This window comes from Mangifera indica, unplaced genomic scaffold, assembly GCF_011075055.1.
Source record: "Mangifera indica cultivar Alphonso unplaced genomic scaffold, CATAS_Mindica_2.1 Un_0065, whole genome shotgun sequence".
Taxonomy (NCBI): domain Eukaryota; kingdom Viridiplantae; phylum Streptophyta; class Magnoliopsida; order Sapindales; family Anacardiaceae; genus Mangifera; species Mangifera indica.
In genome coordinates this window covers 40,216-58,481 of record NW_025401157.1, presented here as the reverse complement: position 1 = coordinate 58,481, position 18,266 = coordinate 40,216, and the positions used below count along the sequence as shown (strand labels likewise).

Genomic DNA, 18,266 nt, shown 5'->3' with positions numbered 1-18,266 from the left:
AGAGTACGGAAAAGACGAAAAACCAACAACATGCCTACGGGGGCTCACTGACCAGAATGCAGAAGCAGAGTCACAAAGACGTGGCTAAATTGAGAAGAAAACGTGGATACAGCCTGTAACATTATTACTTTTTAAACTTCAAATTAAAAAAATTATTAAGATTTTAAATTAAAAAATATAATAAATTTTATTTTTTAATATTTTTAATTTAATAATATTTTTATCTTTAATTCTAATAACAAATTTTAATAAAAATATAAATTTTTAAAAATTAATATGGATATAAATTTGTGTATCCACCAAACCTTTTGGTGGGAATAAGTCTTGTAAAGCAAATAAATAACGCCTCCACCAACCTGGTACACAGAAAGCCGATACACCAACACAATTCCCAGAATCAACTACCCAATTTTCTCACTAGTCAGTTTTTGCTGTTCAAAATGCCACATTAACCCCTCCAATTGCTATGAAGCATATTTGTGGTTCTGTCGCCAAAGTGGTTTAACCATCACGTTAACCCAAAGGAAATCTATTTGTTTTTGTTTGGAGAATTTATTATGCACTTGCGCAGCTGCCGCAATAGTCGGGAACGCAATCTCTGCCTGTCCCCTTACCCTGATTCTCTTTACATGTAAAATAGAGCCAACAATAAACAAAATGTACTATAATATGATCAACAACAGGTGTAAGAAGCACACTTCCATTCAACAAGTACAAACATACCATTTATAAACAATTAAGTACTGTCAACAGCTAGTTGTTCAGGATGTCTGGTAATTTAGATGCAACTTAAATGAATGTTGGTATTTAGCTATATTATATTAATCTAATCAAGATCAAAAAAGCAATAACAAATTAACATAAAACTCAAAATTAGGGATCAAGATTAACATTAAACATGCAATGCTGTAATTCAGCAATCACCAAAAGAAACAGAAAGTTATTCATCCCAAGAGATGTGAAGGTTGGAGCTCAAAGGTCCAGTTAGTATCTACTAGATCTACCTAAGCAAAGAGAGGTTCAGGATAAGTAAAATTCTAATCAAAACCTACAAAATTACAAATTAACATTAATTGATTACCATACACTCAAGTCTCAAACATAAATAGAACTATGGAGGATATATAAGAACCACAAATCCACAAAATCAAACACCTTCAGGAGAAGGATATACATAAAACTTTTCTATCAGCAAATCTCCACTGACTTGACAATAAAGGGGAAAACTAAATGTCATACCACTAAAATGCGGCTGCAGATGTATCTGGCCTTCCTCATAGCATGCAATCAGTTCGAGCCGGCAACCTCCTGAAGAAATTGAGTGGCACAGAGGGAAGCTTCTGACGAAACTTTGGATGCCTTAAGACATAAACTCCAGTTAGAAGAGCCACAACTTGGAATGGTGTAACATAAAGAACAATGGCAGCAATCAAACAAAAGATCACAAAAAGAGCAGTAGCTCTTGGGTCTCTCCAGCTCAACAAAGATTGCAGCCTCTCCCCTTGCGTAGCCAAATCACCAACCACAGTCTGAATTCTACCAGCAATACTTCGCAAACGATCATATCTCATCCTTACAATATCAGAAGGCCTAGAAGTTGGAAATGTATCGAATTCTTCATCCAATTCATCGGGATGGGCAGAATCTGCATGGGAGAGACGGGTGTCCATGTGAGGAGGATAACTAGGCTTCCACCTATAGTACCAAACTCCAATCAAGAACAGGTACAGGAAAATTGTGGGCAAAATAAGTTCTGGGTACAGCACCAGTATGATAAACAAGATATGAATCAGCACAGTGGTAATGGGGTTTTTCCAATTGCAGATCTGATCAAACCATTTTCCCACAGCAATTAAACCACTCAACACTCCCATAATCCTGAAAAAATTAGCTTTGCTACGTCTCATGCTCCACATGTGAGAACCCACATCCAGCATAAACTCCACAACCTCTTTCCTCAATGGTGGCTCGGCTCGGCTCAGCCTCATGGACACAATCTGAGTGGCCTGATGCCTCAAGTTATCGAGTTGGCTCACAGTTAATGGATGCAAATAGTGCATCTTTGGCAACAATGGTTGTGAGTACATATGCATCATGTTAAGCAATGATGAGCACGTGAATCTCACAGCTAAATGAATTTCACCCATCTTCTTGACACCATTTGGATATAGAACCAGAAGTGGATACGAATGAGTGTAAACACGATCTGTTTCAAGTGTAGAGAGTCGAATCCTTACCTTCCCAATTCTTAAATCCTTTGACCCTTCAGATTTATCTCCACCATGCAAATGATGATTATCAAACACCCCAATTGTTATAACAGTACAAGGATCGAAAACTTCCCATGTATATTGCTCATTCCACTTGGGAGCAGAGCTATCTATGATTGTTCTAGTTCGAACCCATTTCTGCCCATACTTTGCCACACAATAAGCATCTGTAGTTCCCCTGCCATCCTTAGTTTTCATTGGCATCAAACCTTGAGCATTCAAAATGCCCAATTCTAGTATCCCTATGCTGGACTTCCATAACTGTTTTGCTGTTGGCCTAAGATCACTACTGTAGTGTGTCGACTCGTCCAAAACATGATAACCTCCATCCAAAGAGATCCTCACGTGAATCCTGCTAGCAAACTTTGTCTCCTTCTTCTTCTCCCCTTCCACAATCACATGCTTTTCTAGATTAAACCACCTAGTGTTTACCGGCTTATGATCAAGCCTCCTGTCCACATACTGTAGAGGAATCGCACACCTTCCCAGATTTTCTTCCCTGTTAGGTGCAACTCTATCTTCCACACTCAAAATCAAGTGCTCCTCAAATGGTTCTGCTGCCACAAACATCAGATCCTCATTCCACATAGGATTAATAGTCCTGCTAATAGAACTTCTAGTTCTCAAAGTCTGACTTCCAAGTATGGCCCTGACAAAAACATCCGGGTACCTACCCTTGTCAGTGGGTTGCAGGTCCTGAGCTTCAATGACATTAACCCTCAAATACCACAGCTTAGGAGAGAGATAAACCTTGGACCTTATATTAGCCAGACCATCCATGCCACTGACAGTGGCTGCATCTGAATGCCATGCCTCAGGAAATGCCTCATCTGCTTGAGTACCCATCCAAACAGCCAACATTAATTCTCCCTTAACTTTTTGCCCCTTCCTATCCTCCAACCTATACCACTGCGGAGCCAAAGGACTATCTGGAGGAACCCGCTTTGGAATCTCATTCATATCAAAATAAACTCTACCCATAAAATCATCCTTCACAAAGTCCTTATCCTTCACAATAACCTCAAGAACGGATGACTGAATCCGATCCTTAGAGAACGCAAACACCTGGTTCCACTCAGGATGTGAAGTCTTTTCAAAATGCCGAGTAGTACCCTTATAATTGCCAAGCTTAACTTCAACATAAGGGTCACAGCTACCAGTGACATCTTTTCCAGGTAAGTCCTTGGCCTTGACAACCCGGACATAAAGGTATTGCATCTGCTCAACAAGGTCATAGGTGCTGGTGAGCTTGTCACCGCTGACCTTACCCCCACCCAAATGGGGACTGGTCTCTTTCAAAGAAAAATCTTCTGGAGGCGGTCTCTGCATCATGTTTTACGGAGAGAAAACTGAAGAGTTGTATCTTTTGAGTTCAAAATGTTTCCGGAACCTAAAAGATAGAAATATGATTGAATTAACCGTTACAGGAAAAAAAAAAAAACTTATCTAAATATTCAAGAAAACTGAAAAGTAGGAAATCAAATACAGATATTTTGAAAACGAAAATTGAAAGAAACTTTAACAGCTAGTTAAAGAAAGCATTAAATGATGCAACAAAAACTCAAAACGACAACAGCTGGAAACAAAACGCAGATGGTTTTTAAAACATACACTCTTGGGTCTTTTATAAATGGGGAGCTTGACGATACAGATAGAAAATGACCTTACTAGAGGTTTTTTAAAGCTTCAGATCTGTGAGCTAAACCCTGCAGAAAGCAAAAACACAAAACCGTCAATTACCAGCCAGGAAAAAAAAAAAAAAGAGAGAGAGACTAAAAGAGTAAGAATTTTTAGATCTAATAACAGTGAAAAAGCGATATCCAAAGCTCAAAACCAGTTTATGTGCGTAGTATATGCAAGCAACAGAGAAGTAAAAAGACTGTAATCTACTAGATAATCACGAAGAACACAGGAAAAATATCAGTCTCTTCTCTTCTCAAAAAAATTTTAGTAACAAAACATGTTTTTCTAAATAGAGATACTTGCGACAAAACCCTCAGATAATCGTTCTCGATTTTCCCGAAAAACAAACACATTGTATAACAACGACAAAAAAGAATAGACAGAACCAAAATATGTTTGAAAGAAAGCAAAAAAGAAAAAGGTGTTGATAAACCCTAGCTTCGTGCCTTACATGAACGATGAAAGCAGCGGAACAAACACCAAGTTCCTTTTTCCTTTTAGTGTTTGTTGCTTCAGAGTAAAAAAGAATAGAAGAGACAAGATAAGAACAACAAGAAGAAGAAAGGTGGAAATAAACGGAAGAGAGAAGAGACTTGTGTCTGCTTTTAGCTTTTACTTTTTCGTGGGCTAGGATCTGATGAATCTCTAAGAGAATACATATTCTACATACTTCCCTCTCTCTGTTCTCTTTGCCTTTTTTTTTTTTTTTTTAAAACACTTTTCTAATTTTTGGTTTTTATTTCTTTTATTATTTTTAATTCTACTGATTTGGTACACTGTTCGGTGGGGACCCGGGTTTCAAGCTTAAGCGATGGGACAACGGTTGGGCCCCGCACGTGCGCCCAGCGCTTACGCTTAGTAAAAAATATCCCTTACCCTTGCCTGGGTCTACTCAGTTTTGCCATTGAATTCTCTTCTTTGTTTTTGAACGCCTTTTCGCTTAATAATCCAAACCCAAAAATTTTAATCTGAAAATCTAAAATATTTTATTATAATACATATAGGTATTGATGCCATTAATAAATGTTATACTTGAAATAAGTATGTTTGTCTATATTATATAAATTTACATTGTGACAAATTTTATATTGAATTAATTACTATATAATATCGACATTTGAAATTACAAGATCTGCCTTTACATTAATCCAATAAAATATGAAGTATTTGTGGATAAAGCCTTGAAGCCTGCAGGTTAAACGGGAATAATATTTAGAAGAGAGCGCCTTGGCGTACTTGACGGTAAATCAATTAATTTACGTTTTTACCGTAATCCTCGATTTCTGGTATATTCTAAACCCGTCCCTTTGCTTAACTTTTTTACCATACATATTAGACGGTAACTGAAAAGAGAACCTCAGTCCAAATACAGGTATCAAATGTCGAGGTAGGTTCTATGCTTGACATCTAATGGAATTGCAACGTACGTTACAAGGACAAAAGAGGTTTGTCCTTTACAGGTGTCTGTCGCTCATGCCTCAAATAGTTTAATCAATCGGCCAAAAGACTTATTCCCTCAGTTTTGTTGTGTTTTTAAACTCATATTAACAGAGTATAAAAAATATGCGGGCTCACATATAAATTAACTAATGTTATAATTTTCTGGTGGAGGTTATAATAAAATTATTATTTTATTAAAAATATAAAATTTATTATATATTTTTTTTAAGTTTTAAAATTTAATAATTTTATTCTTATTTAAAATTTTTTAATTTAAAAAATTTATATTTTTTATCCACTTAAATTTAGGATTTTTTTTTTATCCTTTTGACTACTATACTTAATGTTGATAACCTTCCCTCTTTACTATAAACTATTTAATAATTTTATCTTTATTTTTAATAAAAAATTTAATAATAATTAATTCGTAAACAAGGTTTTAAATTTTTTAAACCTTTAAAAAATTTATTTTCCTTTATGATGAAACTGGGGTGAGAAGTACTCCTTTGGCCTAATTAATCTAATAAATTTAAATGCCTCTGGACTCTGGTTGGATTCCAGCTCATAGCAACCGTAGTCAGCTTAAAGCGAGCCTCAATATTCACAAAGATGCCTTGCCAGTAACGCCCCTTTTGCATCATTCTATTCTATATCTTGGTATATCTACGAATCGAGAGGATATACACTTTGATGCTCTCTTTCAACTTTTCTCTCATGAATCTCTCCGCTTACCTCCTCTTCTACGTCAATAAAATTTGTACACGGATAACAAAGAGAATGATATTTAAAATGAAAATTATAAATTATAATCTATTCGATTCAAACTTTATATGACAGTATCCAATTTTAACAGACTCGTATAACAGATCAAATATTGTCCAAGTTTTTTTATTTATAAGGTTTGTAATCATACTTCAATTATGAATTACAATGCAACGATAACAATGCATAAAATTTTCAATTGAAACACGCACTTAAACATATATTGAGAGGTTGTTTGGTTAATGAAAAATAAAAATTATTTTAGTAATCTATCGTTTATTATTTATATTATTTTGTTTGATTGATAAGTAATAAAATATTATAGTAAACTTTTATTACCAATGATGATATGACAGGTAATATAAGAAGTAATCTGATTACCACCTCTATCTTATTTTATGTATTAAAAAATTATCAAGATAATCTTAATTTTATTATAATTATATTCTTATTTATTAATTTTTATGGCAAAAATAATTTTATTTTCAATTAATATAATAAAAAATATTTTAAAATAATTATACTCAAAGGTATTTAAATAAAAATAAAAATATAATTATATTATTTTATTATCTCTAACCAAACACAATAATTATTTATATTTATCTAATTTTACTAAATTTTATCAAACATAGTTATAATTTATACTCAGTAATCTTCTAAATAATTTCTCTTCAAGGTAATATTTTAATTTTAATAATAAAATATTCCCAAAACCGAACTCATCCTGTTATGAATCTTGACAGAACCATACTAGTTTCATACTTTATATTTAAGTTTGATACTAATGATATAAATTTTAGAAGAATTACATTTCAAAAACTAATTATTGAGATTAAAAAATCGAAAACCATACAAACCCTATATTAAAAACCTATATTTTTTAATGTATGATCAAAATCTCATACTTTATATTAGACATCGTAACAATTATGTAGATAGTGCAAGAGATTTTTAATCTTAAATGTGATCATAGTAGATAAAAAGGGCAAAAGTATTATGATATTGTTGAAATTTATTTTAAAAGACTTATCACATTTTAAAGGCATGATGGTGATTTCAATATTAAAAATAATATAATTGAAAATAAATATTTATTATCAATAAAATGGGTAACCGAGCATGTGGTATGGTATTTATGCATGAAAATAATAATAAATGTGGAGTTGGTTTAAGGTTAATATATATAACTATATAAGAGTTACATGCATGGCATGAGTTAGTTTTTGACACCTTTAAATGGTTAAATAAAAGAATCTTTTGTTTTATTTAATAATAAAAATAAAATATGGGAGCCAAAATGAGAGAAAATTACCATAATAAATATGAATACATGATTCTAATTAGTAGTAGAATAAAGTTTCTTTTGAATACTTTATTTCATAAAGAAGTCAAAATAGTTATTTTTTATTTAAACAACATAAATACTTAAAAATATAAAGTGAAAAATATTGAAAAACATATATAAAAGTAATCGAGTTATTCTTGTTTCTTTTTATCAAGAAAGAGACAAAGATGAGTTGTCTTCGTCTCTGTTTTTGTCTCAACAAAGACAAAAATAATTCATCTTCGTCTTTATCTATTGACAAAAAGAGATAACCAACAAAAGTAAAATAGTGAAAAAAGGAAGTCGTCGTCGTTGTTGTTGGATATGATTGATGTTGAAAAAAGAAAAAAAATCATAAGAATGTGAGAGGAAAATGTCACTTTTTTTAATTAGAAAAGGTGAGGCTGTGATAAAACTATTAGTTTTTAAAAATAGAGAAAAATAAAATAAAATTATATAATTTTTAATATTATTAATAAAATAATAATTTTATTTTTAACTTTAACAAGAAATTTTAATAAAAATTATATAACAGAGAGATATTTAAAATTTTGAAACTTAACGAATAAGAATTGGGAACAATCCAAACCTTAGATGGGAATAAGTCTTTTGGTCTATGGAGAGTATTGCCAAAGAGAGATTTAACGCACAAAATAACTATTTTCTAATTTTTTTTTCTCCAAACTTTAAAAATAATACTCTTTTACGTCTAGTAAATTTTATTAAATTTTAGGATTAATAAAAACCCAACTCTCATTATCTCTATTCTCCCATTAGCATTTCTCAATCAATCTTCTTCTTAATTAGTTTGCTACACAAAGGGTAATTAATTAAAATACTCATTTCTTAAAGAGTTTCTACAATATAACAAACAATCTAATCCATGTTTATATAATTATTAAATTAAAATTTAACTAAATTATAAAACCAAAATTTTATCATTTTCCCAAAGACTTTGATACAATCTTAACTATAATGATTGAAAGGTTTTCTTAAATGTAATAATCTTTATTAAAATCTAAAAAAAAAAAAAAAAAGGAGTTACAATTATTAAAATTTACATTAAAATCCCTTTGGCGAAATCTTTCCTCCCATTTGGATATTCCATCAACGTTGGAGGAGCAATAAAAGACAAAGAGCTTTGTCTTCCACTGCTGATCGGGTATGCAAATTAAAGGAGAGGGACACCGAAGGAAGATGATGCTTCATGAGGGAGATACCATCGACAATGGAGTCAGAGATGACGCTAGAGATTTCAAAACGAAACCTTAAGGTGAAACAATCATTTTTAAAATTAAAGTTGAAGAAAATTTTTAGTTTTTAAAGTTTAGGGAGACAACAAAAGATTATATTTTAGTTATTTTTAATATTATAGAGAAAACAACGATTTTACTTTTACTACCAGTAATTTTAATTGTTCATAGATGAATATTTTGGATTATCAAAATTAAAGAAAAAAAATTTGAGAATGCCGTATACCTTGGGTGGGAAATAGTCCTTTGGCTTTTTTATTATTGCCATGTTGTTTTAATTTAAAATATTTTTATTAATTTATTTATAAATCATCATCTACTTTACACACGTTTTAACTAATGAATGATCTCCCTTTGTTGGTAGAGATGTAGACGCTGGACCATCTACAGTTTACTTGTTTTTGTCGGTCTTTTCATTGGCGAAAAACATTTTTGGGAGGAGAACGTTGTATGAAGGCCTTGGCTGCTCATGTGTGACAACTTGTTTCTTAAGTTATTGAAAGCATTATCATACTGTCTTCAATTTTACTTATTTGGCGTCCAACTACTTTTTATTCATGTCAACAGACAATTATGGTGTGTGTGTGTGGACTTTAAGCCCATTCTCACAGCCAACTACAATAGTCTGGTAACGTTATTCACCTCATTGTGTTTCCAGGTTTGGCTTGTCTCCTCTGTTGGCTTGGCTCTCAAAGTTTCCAGGTTTACTGCTCCAAAGTCCTTTGCCATCAGAATTTCAGATGTGCTATATTTGAGCCTTGGTTTAGTGGCATTGTGTTTCGTTGACTTGAATATAAAAATCTATGGGTCTAGTTAGTCCTTTTGTCATCTTCTTGAGTTCTATCTCTGAAAAGTCTTCGACTTAAAAGATGTAACTTTAAAGTACGATATTTATTTGTTTTGTTTCTATTGTCTTGATTTTTGGCATCACAAACTTAGGTTGTGATCGAGTATTTTTTCAGACTCACTAGTTTTTTTCACTCTTTAATATATTTTTATTTAGAAAAAGAATATTCACCCAATTTAATATATGAGTGGGAGAAGCAAATGTAATATCAACAATATCAGTGGTATTTTTGCAAATGTTAGTCTCATTTTATCTTGAATCTTCTTATTTATTTACAAGTTAATTGATATTATAATATATCTATTTTAGATTTGAATAAATAATTTTAAATTAATAATAAAATAATATCAAAATATATAATAATTTATTATTCAAAAACACATCTGAGAACTAAAGATTAAATGGACTTTACATTATCTTCTTCTTTATGATTACCTTTTTAACTAAACAGACAAGCCCAACCCAACCCAACCCAACCCAACCCAGCCCAGCCCTTTGCATAATGGTTAATTGTACTTGAAATTTTGCCTATAACAATATCAATGATTGCTGACTGTACAGCGATTCATTTCTAATGGATATATTTTCATCCTTTTTTTCAGACACGCTCACGCCTTCTTGAATGAAAAATTCTGATGTAATACAACTCAGGTGATACTACTACTACCTGTACGACACGTCACAATCTTTCACCATGACTCTTCGCTTGGTCCAATGAAACATCGCCACATTATAAGTGTATGTATACCTAACTGCACCTAATTAATTTCTTACCTCTCAGCGGTAACAACCCATTCATTCGTTTCTCTCTAAATTAAAGATCTACATACAGTTCTGTTCTCTCTTTTCTCTTTTCTCGCCAAGCCTCACTCGCTCGCTCACTTTTTTCCAAATTATTATTTTTAGATTAAAAAGAATGGCCAACTCAATTGAGCCATCAACATCTTCACGGGAAGATCCGGACCCGACTCGGAATCTGAATTCCCTTATTCATCCGCGGAGGGAGTCCTTTGAGCACGGTCTTTTGCCAATTCCCAAGCTCATCTTCACCGACCCGATCCAGAGCCTAATCCCGCTCAAAGAGAAGCTCGCCTCCACTCAGCGAGTCAACTCGGAAATCCTCTCTGAATCGCTCCAGATCACCGTCGACCATGCGCGGCTCGTTCTCGATACTCTTGCTTCGGTTCTCCACTCGGATTCCGACCCGATTGTCAAGGCCAAGCCCGACGAGATTGACTTGGTTGGGGCGGATTTTAGGGATCTGATACTGTTTTTGTATTTACAGTCGTATAAGAGGTTGTTACCGAGGACACACAAGGACTCCGCCGCGGTTGCTGACGTGTGGCCATCTACGTCCGCTTTTGACGGGTATTTGTCAGCGTTATCGCCCCTTCAGGTGAGGGTTTTCTTGGTGGTAGTTTAATGTTGTGCAATGTGCTTCTAGTGGGACGAATTGGTTTGCTTTGTTTATTGCTTTTATTGATATCAGTTTTGTAGCTAACCGAGTTCTGTTTGATTATGTTTTATCTGCTCTAGATTGGTTTTGAAAGTTTCCCTGTGATTTATGTTGTGTATGGGGTGCCAATTTAGTATGGAGATCTACAATTTATAAAAATTGAGTTCACTAGATATGTTGTCATTGGAAATTTTGACTGCCACCGATTTGCATTATTATTTTCCTTTTTTGGATTTAGACTTAAGCCTGTTGCTCAAATTGCAGCTTGTGCGAAGCAACAGCCGTCGGTTCATGCCTTCACAAATTGATGAAGAGATTCATCAGTTGTCCTATTTGCAAAAGCACATGGCTAACATTCTTCATCTTTTGGCGGAACCTGCTGAGGGGGAAGGTGAAGAATCTTTGGTATGTCATATCACTTTGCATTTTATTGAGTTTGGTGAAGTTTATACTTTGCAATTTAAAACTGGAAGCGGAACATTACAATGAAGGCGAAATGCGATATTTACTTTTGGCATTTGACTTGGTAGAGCTGGTAGATTATTAAGGTATATTAAAGCGTGCTGGAGACATAAATATATCTGTTTTGTATGCTGATATAGACCAGTAAGAGCTCTCCTATCTTTGAAACGCCTAAAGCACTTTCCTTAAATAATTGCCTGCCATAGTGAATTGAGATATTAGAATCATCATTTGGCACTGATGATTACCCTGCCTGATGCGGAGTGCATCATCTAGTTGAAGTAGGCTCATTTCTTGCATATTGCCAGGTGGTTCTCTGTTAGTTATTAATTCTGATTGTGGACTGAGATACTTCAGTTGTGTTTTGGCTTGGACAATTTCACCTGCTTGTCATGCCGATTGAATCATTGTTGTTCTTTGTCTTGCCAATCTTTACCTAAGTTTGTGGGCATGTGTTTAGCCTATATACAGTTTCGACTCTTTAAACTGTATGGAAATTTGCAATTTGTCTTATGGCATTTATATATTTTGCGCTTCATTGTATGGCTGTTATTTAGTGGTTTCTCTGTTTTTTAGGTTTTGAGCATGGAAGGATTTGAGCACCTTGGGTTTCTGGTTCAATTTGGTGATAAGGGATCTGAAGGAATTTCTTTAAGCCAAGCAGCTCCATTTTTTGCCAATTCAGATCCAGACATGCCTGCTGTACCGGTACCTGCTGGACAAGTTCATGAGTGGATTCTACAGAATATAGAGTCTGCCTTGGAACATCTTACTGAAAGAGCTTCTGCAAGAGAGAATGGGCCAGCCAATACCTCTGATCCAGATGTTGCAATGGCTGATGCCTGCACAAGTTCAGCCAAACCCTCAACAAGTACTAGGGGTCTGAGTTATATTGAGGGGATCTCCAAATCATCATATGTAAAGCAAGCTTCAGATCTTAAAGGTTCTTCTCTGAAGGTAAGTTTTGAAGCTCAGATTTTACTATTACATATGTTTTACTCTAGTCTTCATGATCACTATTTTATGCCCTCTTAAATTTGTGGTTTTTATCAAAGTTAGGTTTTCATATATTATTCTCAGCGTACTTTCTCAGCATTAACTACTAGCTCGTTCAATTTACGTCATTTTTTGTTACAGGTGAACCTGGAACCAAGTCTGCTAAATTTGACCTGATTTCATTTTTATGATATTATAGCTGTAAAAATTTATAGAGGCCGGTAATATAAAGTAGCTGAATCCATTTTATTTAGAATTGAGATTTAAATTGTCCTTAGATGATTTTTCAAGGCTTAACTTGTTATGATGTAACAATCTGAAAAGAAACATAAATCTGTTTTCGTTTCTGCCTCAATCTAATGTGCATTTCACATAAGCTTTTAGTGCTCCACGTGATTGTTTTATTGTAATTTTCTTGTAAAATTTGTTTTTGAATTCTTTTGAGCAGTATCTTGTATGATAGCAGGTTATCAATTGCCATGATTCTGTCATTTACATTTTAGCACCTTTGAGATATGCCACAATATATGGATGCTCAGATGCTACCATAATTCTCGGAGCTGTTGGAAAGGTAAAACTGAAAAGATTCATTCCTATAATTCGTAGATTGAGTGCATCCCTGATTTGTGTTTGCTTGATTAGCAGATCTTTATTTTATCCTTGATTCATTTACCAGTTTACTGAAACATTTGTTTTGAGCTCACATAAACTAAAATAAAAAAACTTTTTTGTTGTTTAATGTTGGAAAATGATATGTGTTGGAGCTTTTAATTAGTTGCATGAGGACAATCTTCTTGTAACTATGGCAGAAAATAATTCTTTCTTGGTTGGAGAATTGACTGTCTCAATGGTACTTTTTCTCTTCAGCAGAAAAGAACTGCTTAATGGTTAACTGGCTAATTGACATTAATAACTTAGCAATGCATATTTTGCATCGTTCCTGTTAGGATGGTGGAATGAGCAAGTTGATAATATGTGGGGCAAAGGTCAAGTTTTGGCATGTAACTAAGCTTTGGTTTCTCAAAAGTTTCAGGATAACATCTCCTTTATCATACATATTGAGATTCTGTGTTGGCTTGAATTTGGTTTTTTGTAGTGGTTGATTATTGGTTTACGTGCTTTGCATGTTTTTCTCTCAATAATAAAATTTGCAGCTTTATCAAAAAAAAGAGATCTGCATTCTATGTCTATCTGTCATCAAAGAACTGTTCATTAATATAATGCTTTAGAGAATTAGCCAATGATGATGAGATGTGCTGCAGAAAAGGGGTCAATTTTCTGCATTTGTTTAATGTAATTTTATTCATCTGGTCACTTAGCCACTAGCTAATGACGCCTTCTAAAAAGAGCATTATTGACTTTTATTTGTAGACAAAATCCTTTGAAAATTCAGCTTTACGACACCTTTAATACTGCTGCATGTTCACATGTTAGCCAAAAAAAAAAAGTTTAACTGCCTTCACCTCAAGTACACTTTTTTGGCCCATTTGAGATGACTGATTACTGTGCTTTAAAGCCAATTAGACAAGTTAATGTTGACCCATTCCTTGTATAGCTGCTAGAAAGAGTTTGTATAAACTAGAATGTGTCCTACATACATGTGATAAGCACTTAGTTTTGCCAATGGCATGAATGCTGTCATCTGTTCATATCTATCACTGGAAAATGTGCATGTGTTATACGGAGACTCCTTGTAGCTTCTTGTTATAGCAAAATGATACCAGGACATCAAATATATATATAATTTAGGAAGTCCTATATTCATAAAATTTGTCAATCTAGAAGGCTATTTTTCCAAAACTGCTTTACAAAGCTTTCACCACACCTATGCAAATTCATTTTTTTGATCATGGTGTCTTAAAAGGGGAGTGAGGATTGATATTGCCATTGCATATGCTTTATGCTTTTATGTAATATCACTATGGATATGTTAATGTATTGTATATCTTGCTTAACAGTTAAATTTCGGATTTTTTATGTTTTATATTTCTTCCTCATTATGTCTAGTTAAACAGGATAAATGTCCACGGCTATTCTTCCCTATTATATCAAGTTAATTAGGATATTTATCATGTGCTATCAACTCAGCATGCCTTCATATTTCAGATGAAAGTTTATTTTCAGAAGGTCTCGTATATGCTTTTAATTCCTTTTACAGGCTGTAAGAGTTGAGCATTGTGAGCGAGTTCATGTGATAACGGCAGCTAATCGTGTTTGCATTGCCAACTGTCGTGAATGTGTATTCTTTTTGGGAGTAAACCAGAGACCACTCATTGTTGGTGACAACCATAAACTGCAGGTGTGTGCCACTATATGTAACAATGTATTCTCAATGGCGGTTAATTTTTTATTTTCCTCCATAATAGCTACATTTAGTGTAATAATCTCTTTATATTATGTTAGTGCTTATAATTATCCATCTGATGTTAAAGGAAAGATTCTGATTGAAAGAGATACATTATGTTGCTGTCACAAATTAAGTTAGCTCAGTGTGGAGTTTGTTTTAGCTCTCTAGTGATAAGTGTTTTTGCGATTAACGATTTTTGAGTAGAGTTCATAGTTGTGGACGTATTTCAGAGCATCTTGTGATAAATATGGTTACTACTTTTGTCAGGTGGCACCATACAATACATTTTATTCTAAGTTGGAGGAGCACATGGCAGAAGTTGGTATTGAGGCAACTATAAACAAATGGGATGAACCCTTGGCACTGGGAGCGATTGATCCACATGATTCACTGTCTCATCCAGCCGGTGTCTCTGATGTTCAAGCTGAATCAGCTTCACTTCTAGACCCAGATCATTTCACAATTTTCTTGGTATACTTAACATATTTTTCATTCAAATTTAGGCTATCTTTATTGTTTTTCTCTTGTTTAATACTGATCATACCTTTTATTTCTTCATTCACAGATCCCAAACTGGTATGGAGGTGAGTCCCCCGGGTCAACGAAGGACAATCCGTTTCCATTACCAGATGCTTATATCACATCTCAGAAGAGAAATGTGCGTGCGTTTAATACTACTAGATGACCAGATGATTTATTTAATATTTGTCTCTTCTTCTTGGAGTCTGCTTGTTATGTTTATCATAAGTGATGCTCCACAAGTTGCTTGTAAGTTCTATTAATGATATTTTGTTGGTTTTGTGGAATGCTTTCACTTTTCTACAGCAAGAGAACTTGGGTCAGGTTAAGCAACTTTTGAGGGAGGCACCTCTTGAAGAAAATCGGAAACGGGAATTATCGAGTGCACTCCATGTATACTTCAAAGACTGGCTATATGGTAATTATCATAGCTCTTTGTAGCTTTTATATTGGAAAATAAATATTCTTGGTTTTGTTGCCACACTTCTTATCATGTTGGTTGATGTTATGCTCTGAAGGCTTTATGTGGCTTTAATACTATAGGAAGGTCATAGGAAAAAGAAGTATGAAGGTGATATTGATGTGAGAACTTGTGTCTATTTTAAAAAAAAACATCAGAATGCTAAAGTATTGTTTCCTGATCTTTGTGTACAAATTTCCTGTACCATTTATCCAACCCACTTTCTGTGATCATATAATTTCTCAATTTATCTTGTTCCCCTTGTTGGAATTAAGTTCTTGAACCTGGGGTTTTGATACTTCTTAATCATGGGATTTATGCAACCCTTATTTTAATCCTTTTCATTCATCTGTATGGATTTATCACTAAGATTTTTATAGATGAACTTACCTGCATGCGTGACGCCATTCTCTGTCAGAAAGAGGGTTTCACCAGTTCAAATTTTGCAAGCTTGTATCTTTGTAGAAGTTTCAACAGGCATGGTTTGCACTGATTCAGTTCCTGTAATAATGGAAAGTACACAACTATTTGGTCACTCAAAGCAGACAACTCTAAGAATGCAAGTTTGCTTAGGTCTGGATTTATAGGATTTGTGTCTAATCCTGGTAGCCTACGACACTGTCTATGCTCTCTCCACCACCATAATTTTCCATTTGGTCTACAGACTGTTGGTGGGTTGTGGAGAACTGACATTGTGAAGGACGTTGGTGTGCTATACCAAGTGTAATTGGTAAAGGATTGTTCTTTAGAATTTTGAGATTTTGCTGTATACCTTTCGCACCTCTCTTGTCTTTGGTTAGACAATAAGTATTAGATGCAGTGTTAGATTTCTTTGAGTTGCCTCTTACGTTTTCTTTTAACAATTTACTCAACTGTGTTGGGCTCAGCTAACCAACTTGGTTTTAACAGTAAATGGGTATTGGGAAACTGACACATCATGAGGTTAGGACTTGGATGACACTCAATCCAGACTATATTTAAACTCTCTGTAGTCAACTCTGGGATGTGCTCAACCAATGCCTGTTTTGACATTCATAGATGAACTTTTCTTTTTCATCTAAAATTTCATAATACCAAATATGAAGATGTGTAGAATTAAACTATGTTTGAAGTGCTATACAACTTTCTATAAGATTATTTTATTGCACTATAATCAGTATATAATTTTAATTCTCTCATAATTGCAGCCTCAGGAAATATTCGTCAGCTTTACTGCCTGCAGGGTGACTAATGCTGTATGAAGATGTGATTGAGGATCTTAGACAGGGAAGCTTTCCTCCTGGTTCTATTTCTGTTTCAACCCTTACTGAGTTCCACTTACCATTTCTGTTGGTAATACAGGCTGCTGAGACTCGATCCTATTTACACTGAGGTGGTACAACTCTATGCATTGAAAATGTTGCACAGAATGCAATTAGAAACACGTTGGCTAATCTAAAAAATTTTTTCTGTAAAATTTTATTTACCTAGGCTTGCAGTCTTGAGAAGTTTTCTTTTCATATAATTTTGGCTCCCTTTTCTTGGTCTGGTCTTGTGCAATTTAAAGGCCAACTTCTTTAATTTGTGAGCTTGGCCCATATCTTTTCTTCCTCTGTAAATAATGCTTTGAGGTGTCCAATGGTGTTTAATCGATGATTTATTCAGGTAGGATTGAACAATTTCAATTATCATTGTGGAGATGAGTTGAACATGAGACGTAGGCTTCTTGTTTCTTGTCAAGGAAAATTGTATGGATTTTCTGCAGGATAAGATAGATGATGAAGGCCTCCTTCCTGAGGAAAACTTTATGTAAGACCTAGGTTTGTTGTTTCTTTCGAATTTGTCACAGATTGTTGAATATCTGCCTGCGTGAAATTTGCCTACCGGTCCTAGGTCGATATGAATTTCATGAATTGCCACCAATGAATTAACGTCAGCGGAGCTGCCCTGCCTATTAGGTTAGTCTTGTAATGTGTGGCATATTTTATGCTACTGGTGTGTTTGCAGATCACTTATTAGGTTCCTGCAACCACAATTTCAAAGGCATTCTTCAGGCTAGGGGTTCTTTTCTTGTATTGCGCCTCATAATCTCCAAGGTTTATCTGTCCGACAGGGCTATCACGCAACTTACAAGTTCCACTTACAATAAAATTTGAACAATATTTGTATTTCTGAAATGGTTTGGTGTTTTCTGGGGGAGAAAAGTTGATCCTGGTGTAATGGTTCATATTGATTAACCTCTTAACTATGAATTTCTCTGTAGCATTTCGTTTGAACACTATATTGGATCTGATATTCCTAATATAAAAATGATAATCGAAATAAATAAATTAAACAACTAACTTTGAATTATAACATATGGCATTTATTTACATCAATAAAGAGATCTCACTACATTATTATCGTATTATAATTTTGGGGTGTAGGTCAAACATTTGAGATCTTGTGGTGCGGATGGTATTCAC

The 18,266-nt window shown here is 34.0% G+C and overlaps 2 protein-coding genes across 7 annotated transcripts; one reads left to right on the top strand and one right to left on the bottom strand.

Annotated features, from left to right (window-relative positions):
• Positions 1–388: 388 nt before the first annotated feature.
• LOC123207204 (FT-interacting protein 3-like) lies at positions 389–4,572 on the bottom strand. Of its 5 annotated transcripts, none has more exons than XM_044624512.1 (4): positions 4,405–4,572; positions 3,882–3,976; positions 1,240–3,660; positions 389–623 (listed from the first exon to the last, which is right to left on the bottom strand). In XM_044624512.1, the coding sequence occupies exon 3, from the start codon at positions 3,600–3,602 to the stop codon at positions 1,275–1,277; it is 2,328 nt and encodes a 775-aa protein (XP_044480447.1). In that variant the 5' UTR covers positions 3,603–3,660; positions 3,882–3,976; positions 4,405–4,572; the 3' UTR covers positions 389–623; positions 1,240–1,274. The 5 variants fall into 5 exon arrangements, with proteins under 5 accessions (XP_044480447.1, XP_044480448.1, XP_044480446.1 ...); XM_044624513.1 differs by having other exon boundaries at positions 389–615; XM_044624511.1 differs by lacking the exon at positions 389–623 and having other exon boundaries at positions 1,050–3,660; positions 3,934–3,976; positions 4,400–4,572.
• A 5,813-nt stretch (positions 4,573–10,385) lies between these two features.
• On the top strand, positions 10,386–17,978 carry LOC123207211 (TBCC domain-containing protein 1-like). 2 transcript variants are annotated; one of them, XM_044624521.1, is made up of 9 exons: positions 10,390–10,978; positions 11,303–11,443; positions 12,077–12,457; positions 12,963–13,067; positions 14,655–14,795; positions 15,111–15,314; positions 15,409–15,501; positions 15,669–15,780; positions 17,010–17,978. In XM_044624521.1, the coding sequence occupies exons 1-9, from the start codon at positions 10,499–10,501 to the stop codon at positions 17,051–17,053; spliced, it is 1,701 nt and encodes a 566-aa protein (XP_044480456.1). In that variant the 5' UTR covers positions 10,390–10,498; the 3' UTR covers positions 17,054–17,978. The 2 variants fall into 2 exon arrangements, with proteins under 2 accessions (XP_044480457.1, XP_044480456.1); XM_044624522.1 differs by lacking the exon at positions 12,963–13,067 and having other exon boundaries at positions 10,386–10,978.
• Positions 17,979–18,266: the final 288 nt, after the last annotated feature.

What these genes read in the sequence shown, in the direction of transcription:
- LOC123207204 (XM_044624512.1), bottom strand. Translation starts at nt 3,602, where the DNA reads ATGATGCAGAGACCGCCTCCAGAAGATTTTTCTTTGAAAGAGACCAGT.
- LOC123207211 (XM_044624521.1), top strand. Translation starts at nt 10,499, where the DNA reads ATGGCCAACTCAATTGAGCCATCAACATCTTCACGGGAAGATCCGGAC. An exon ending in GGGAAGGTGAAGAATCTTTG is followed by an intron (nt 11,444 to 12,076) that starts GTATGTCATATC and finishes TCTGTTTTTTAG; the next exon opens with GTTTTGAGCATGGAAGGATT. An exon ending in TCACATCTCAGAAGAGAAAT is followed by an intron (nt 15,502 to 15,668) that starts GTGCGTGCGTTT and finishes ACTTTTCTACAG; the next exon opens with CAAGAGAACTTGGGTCAGGT.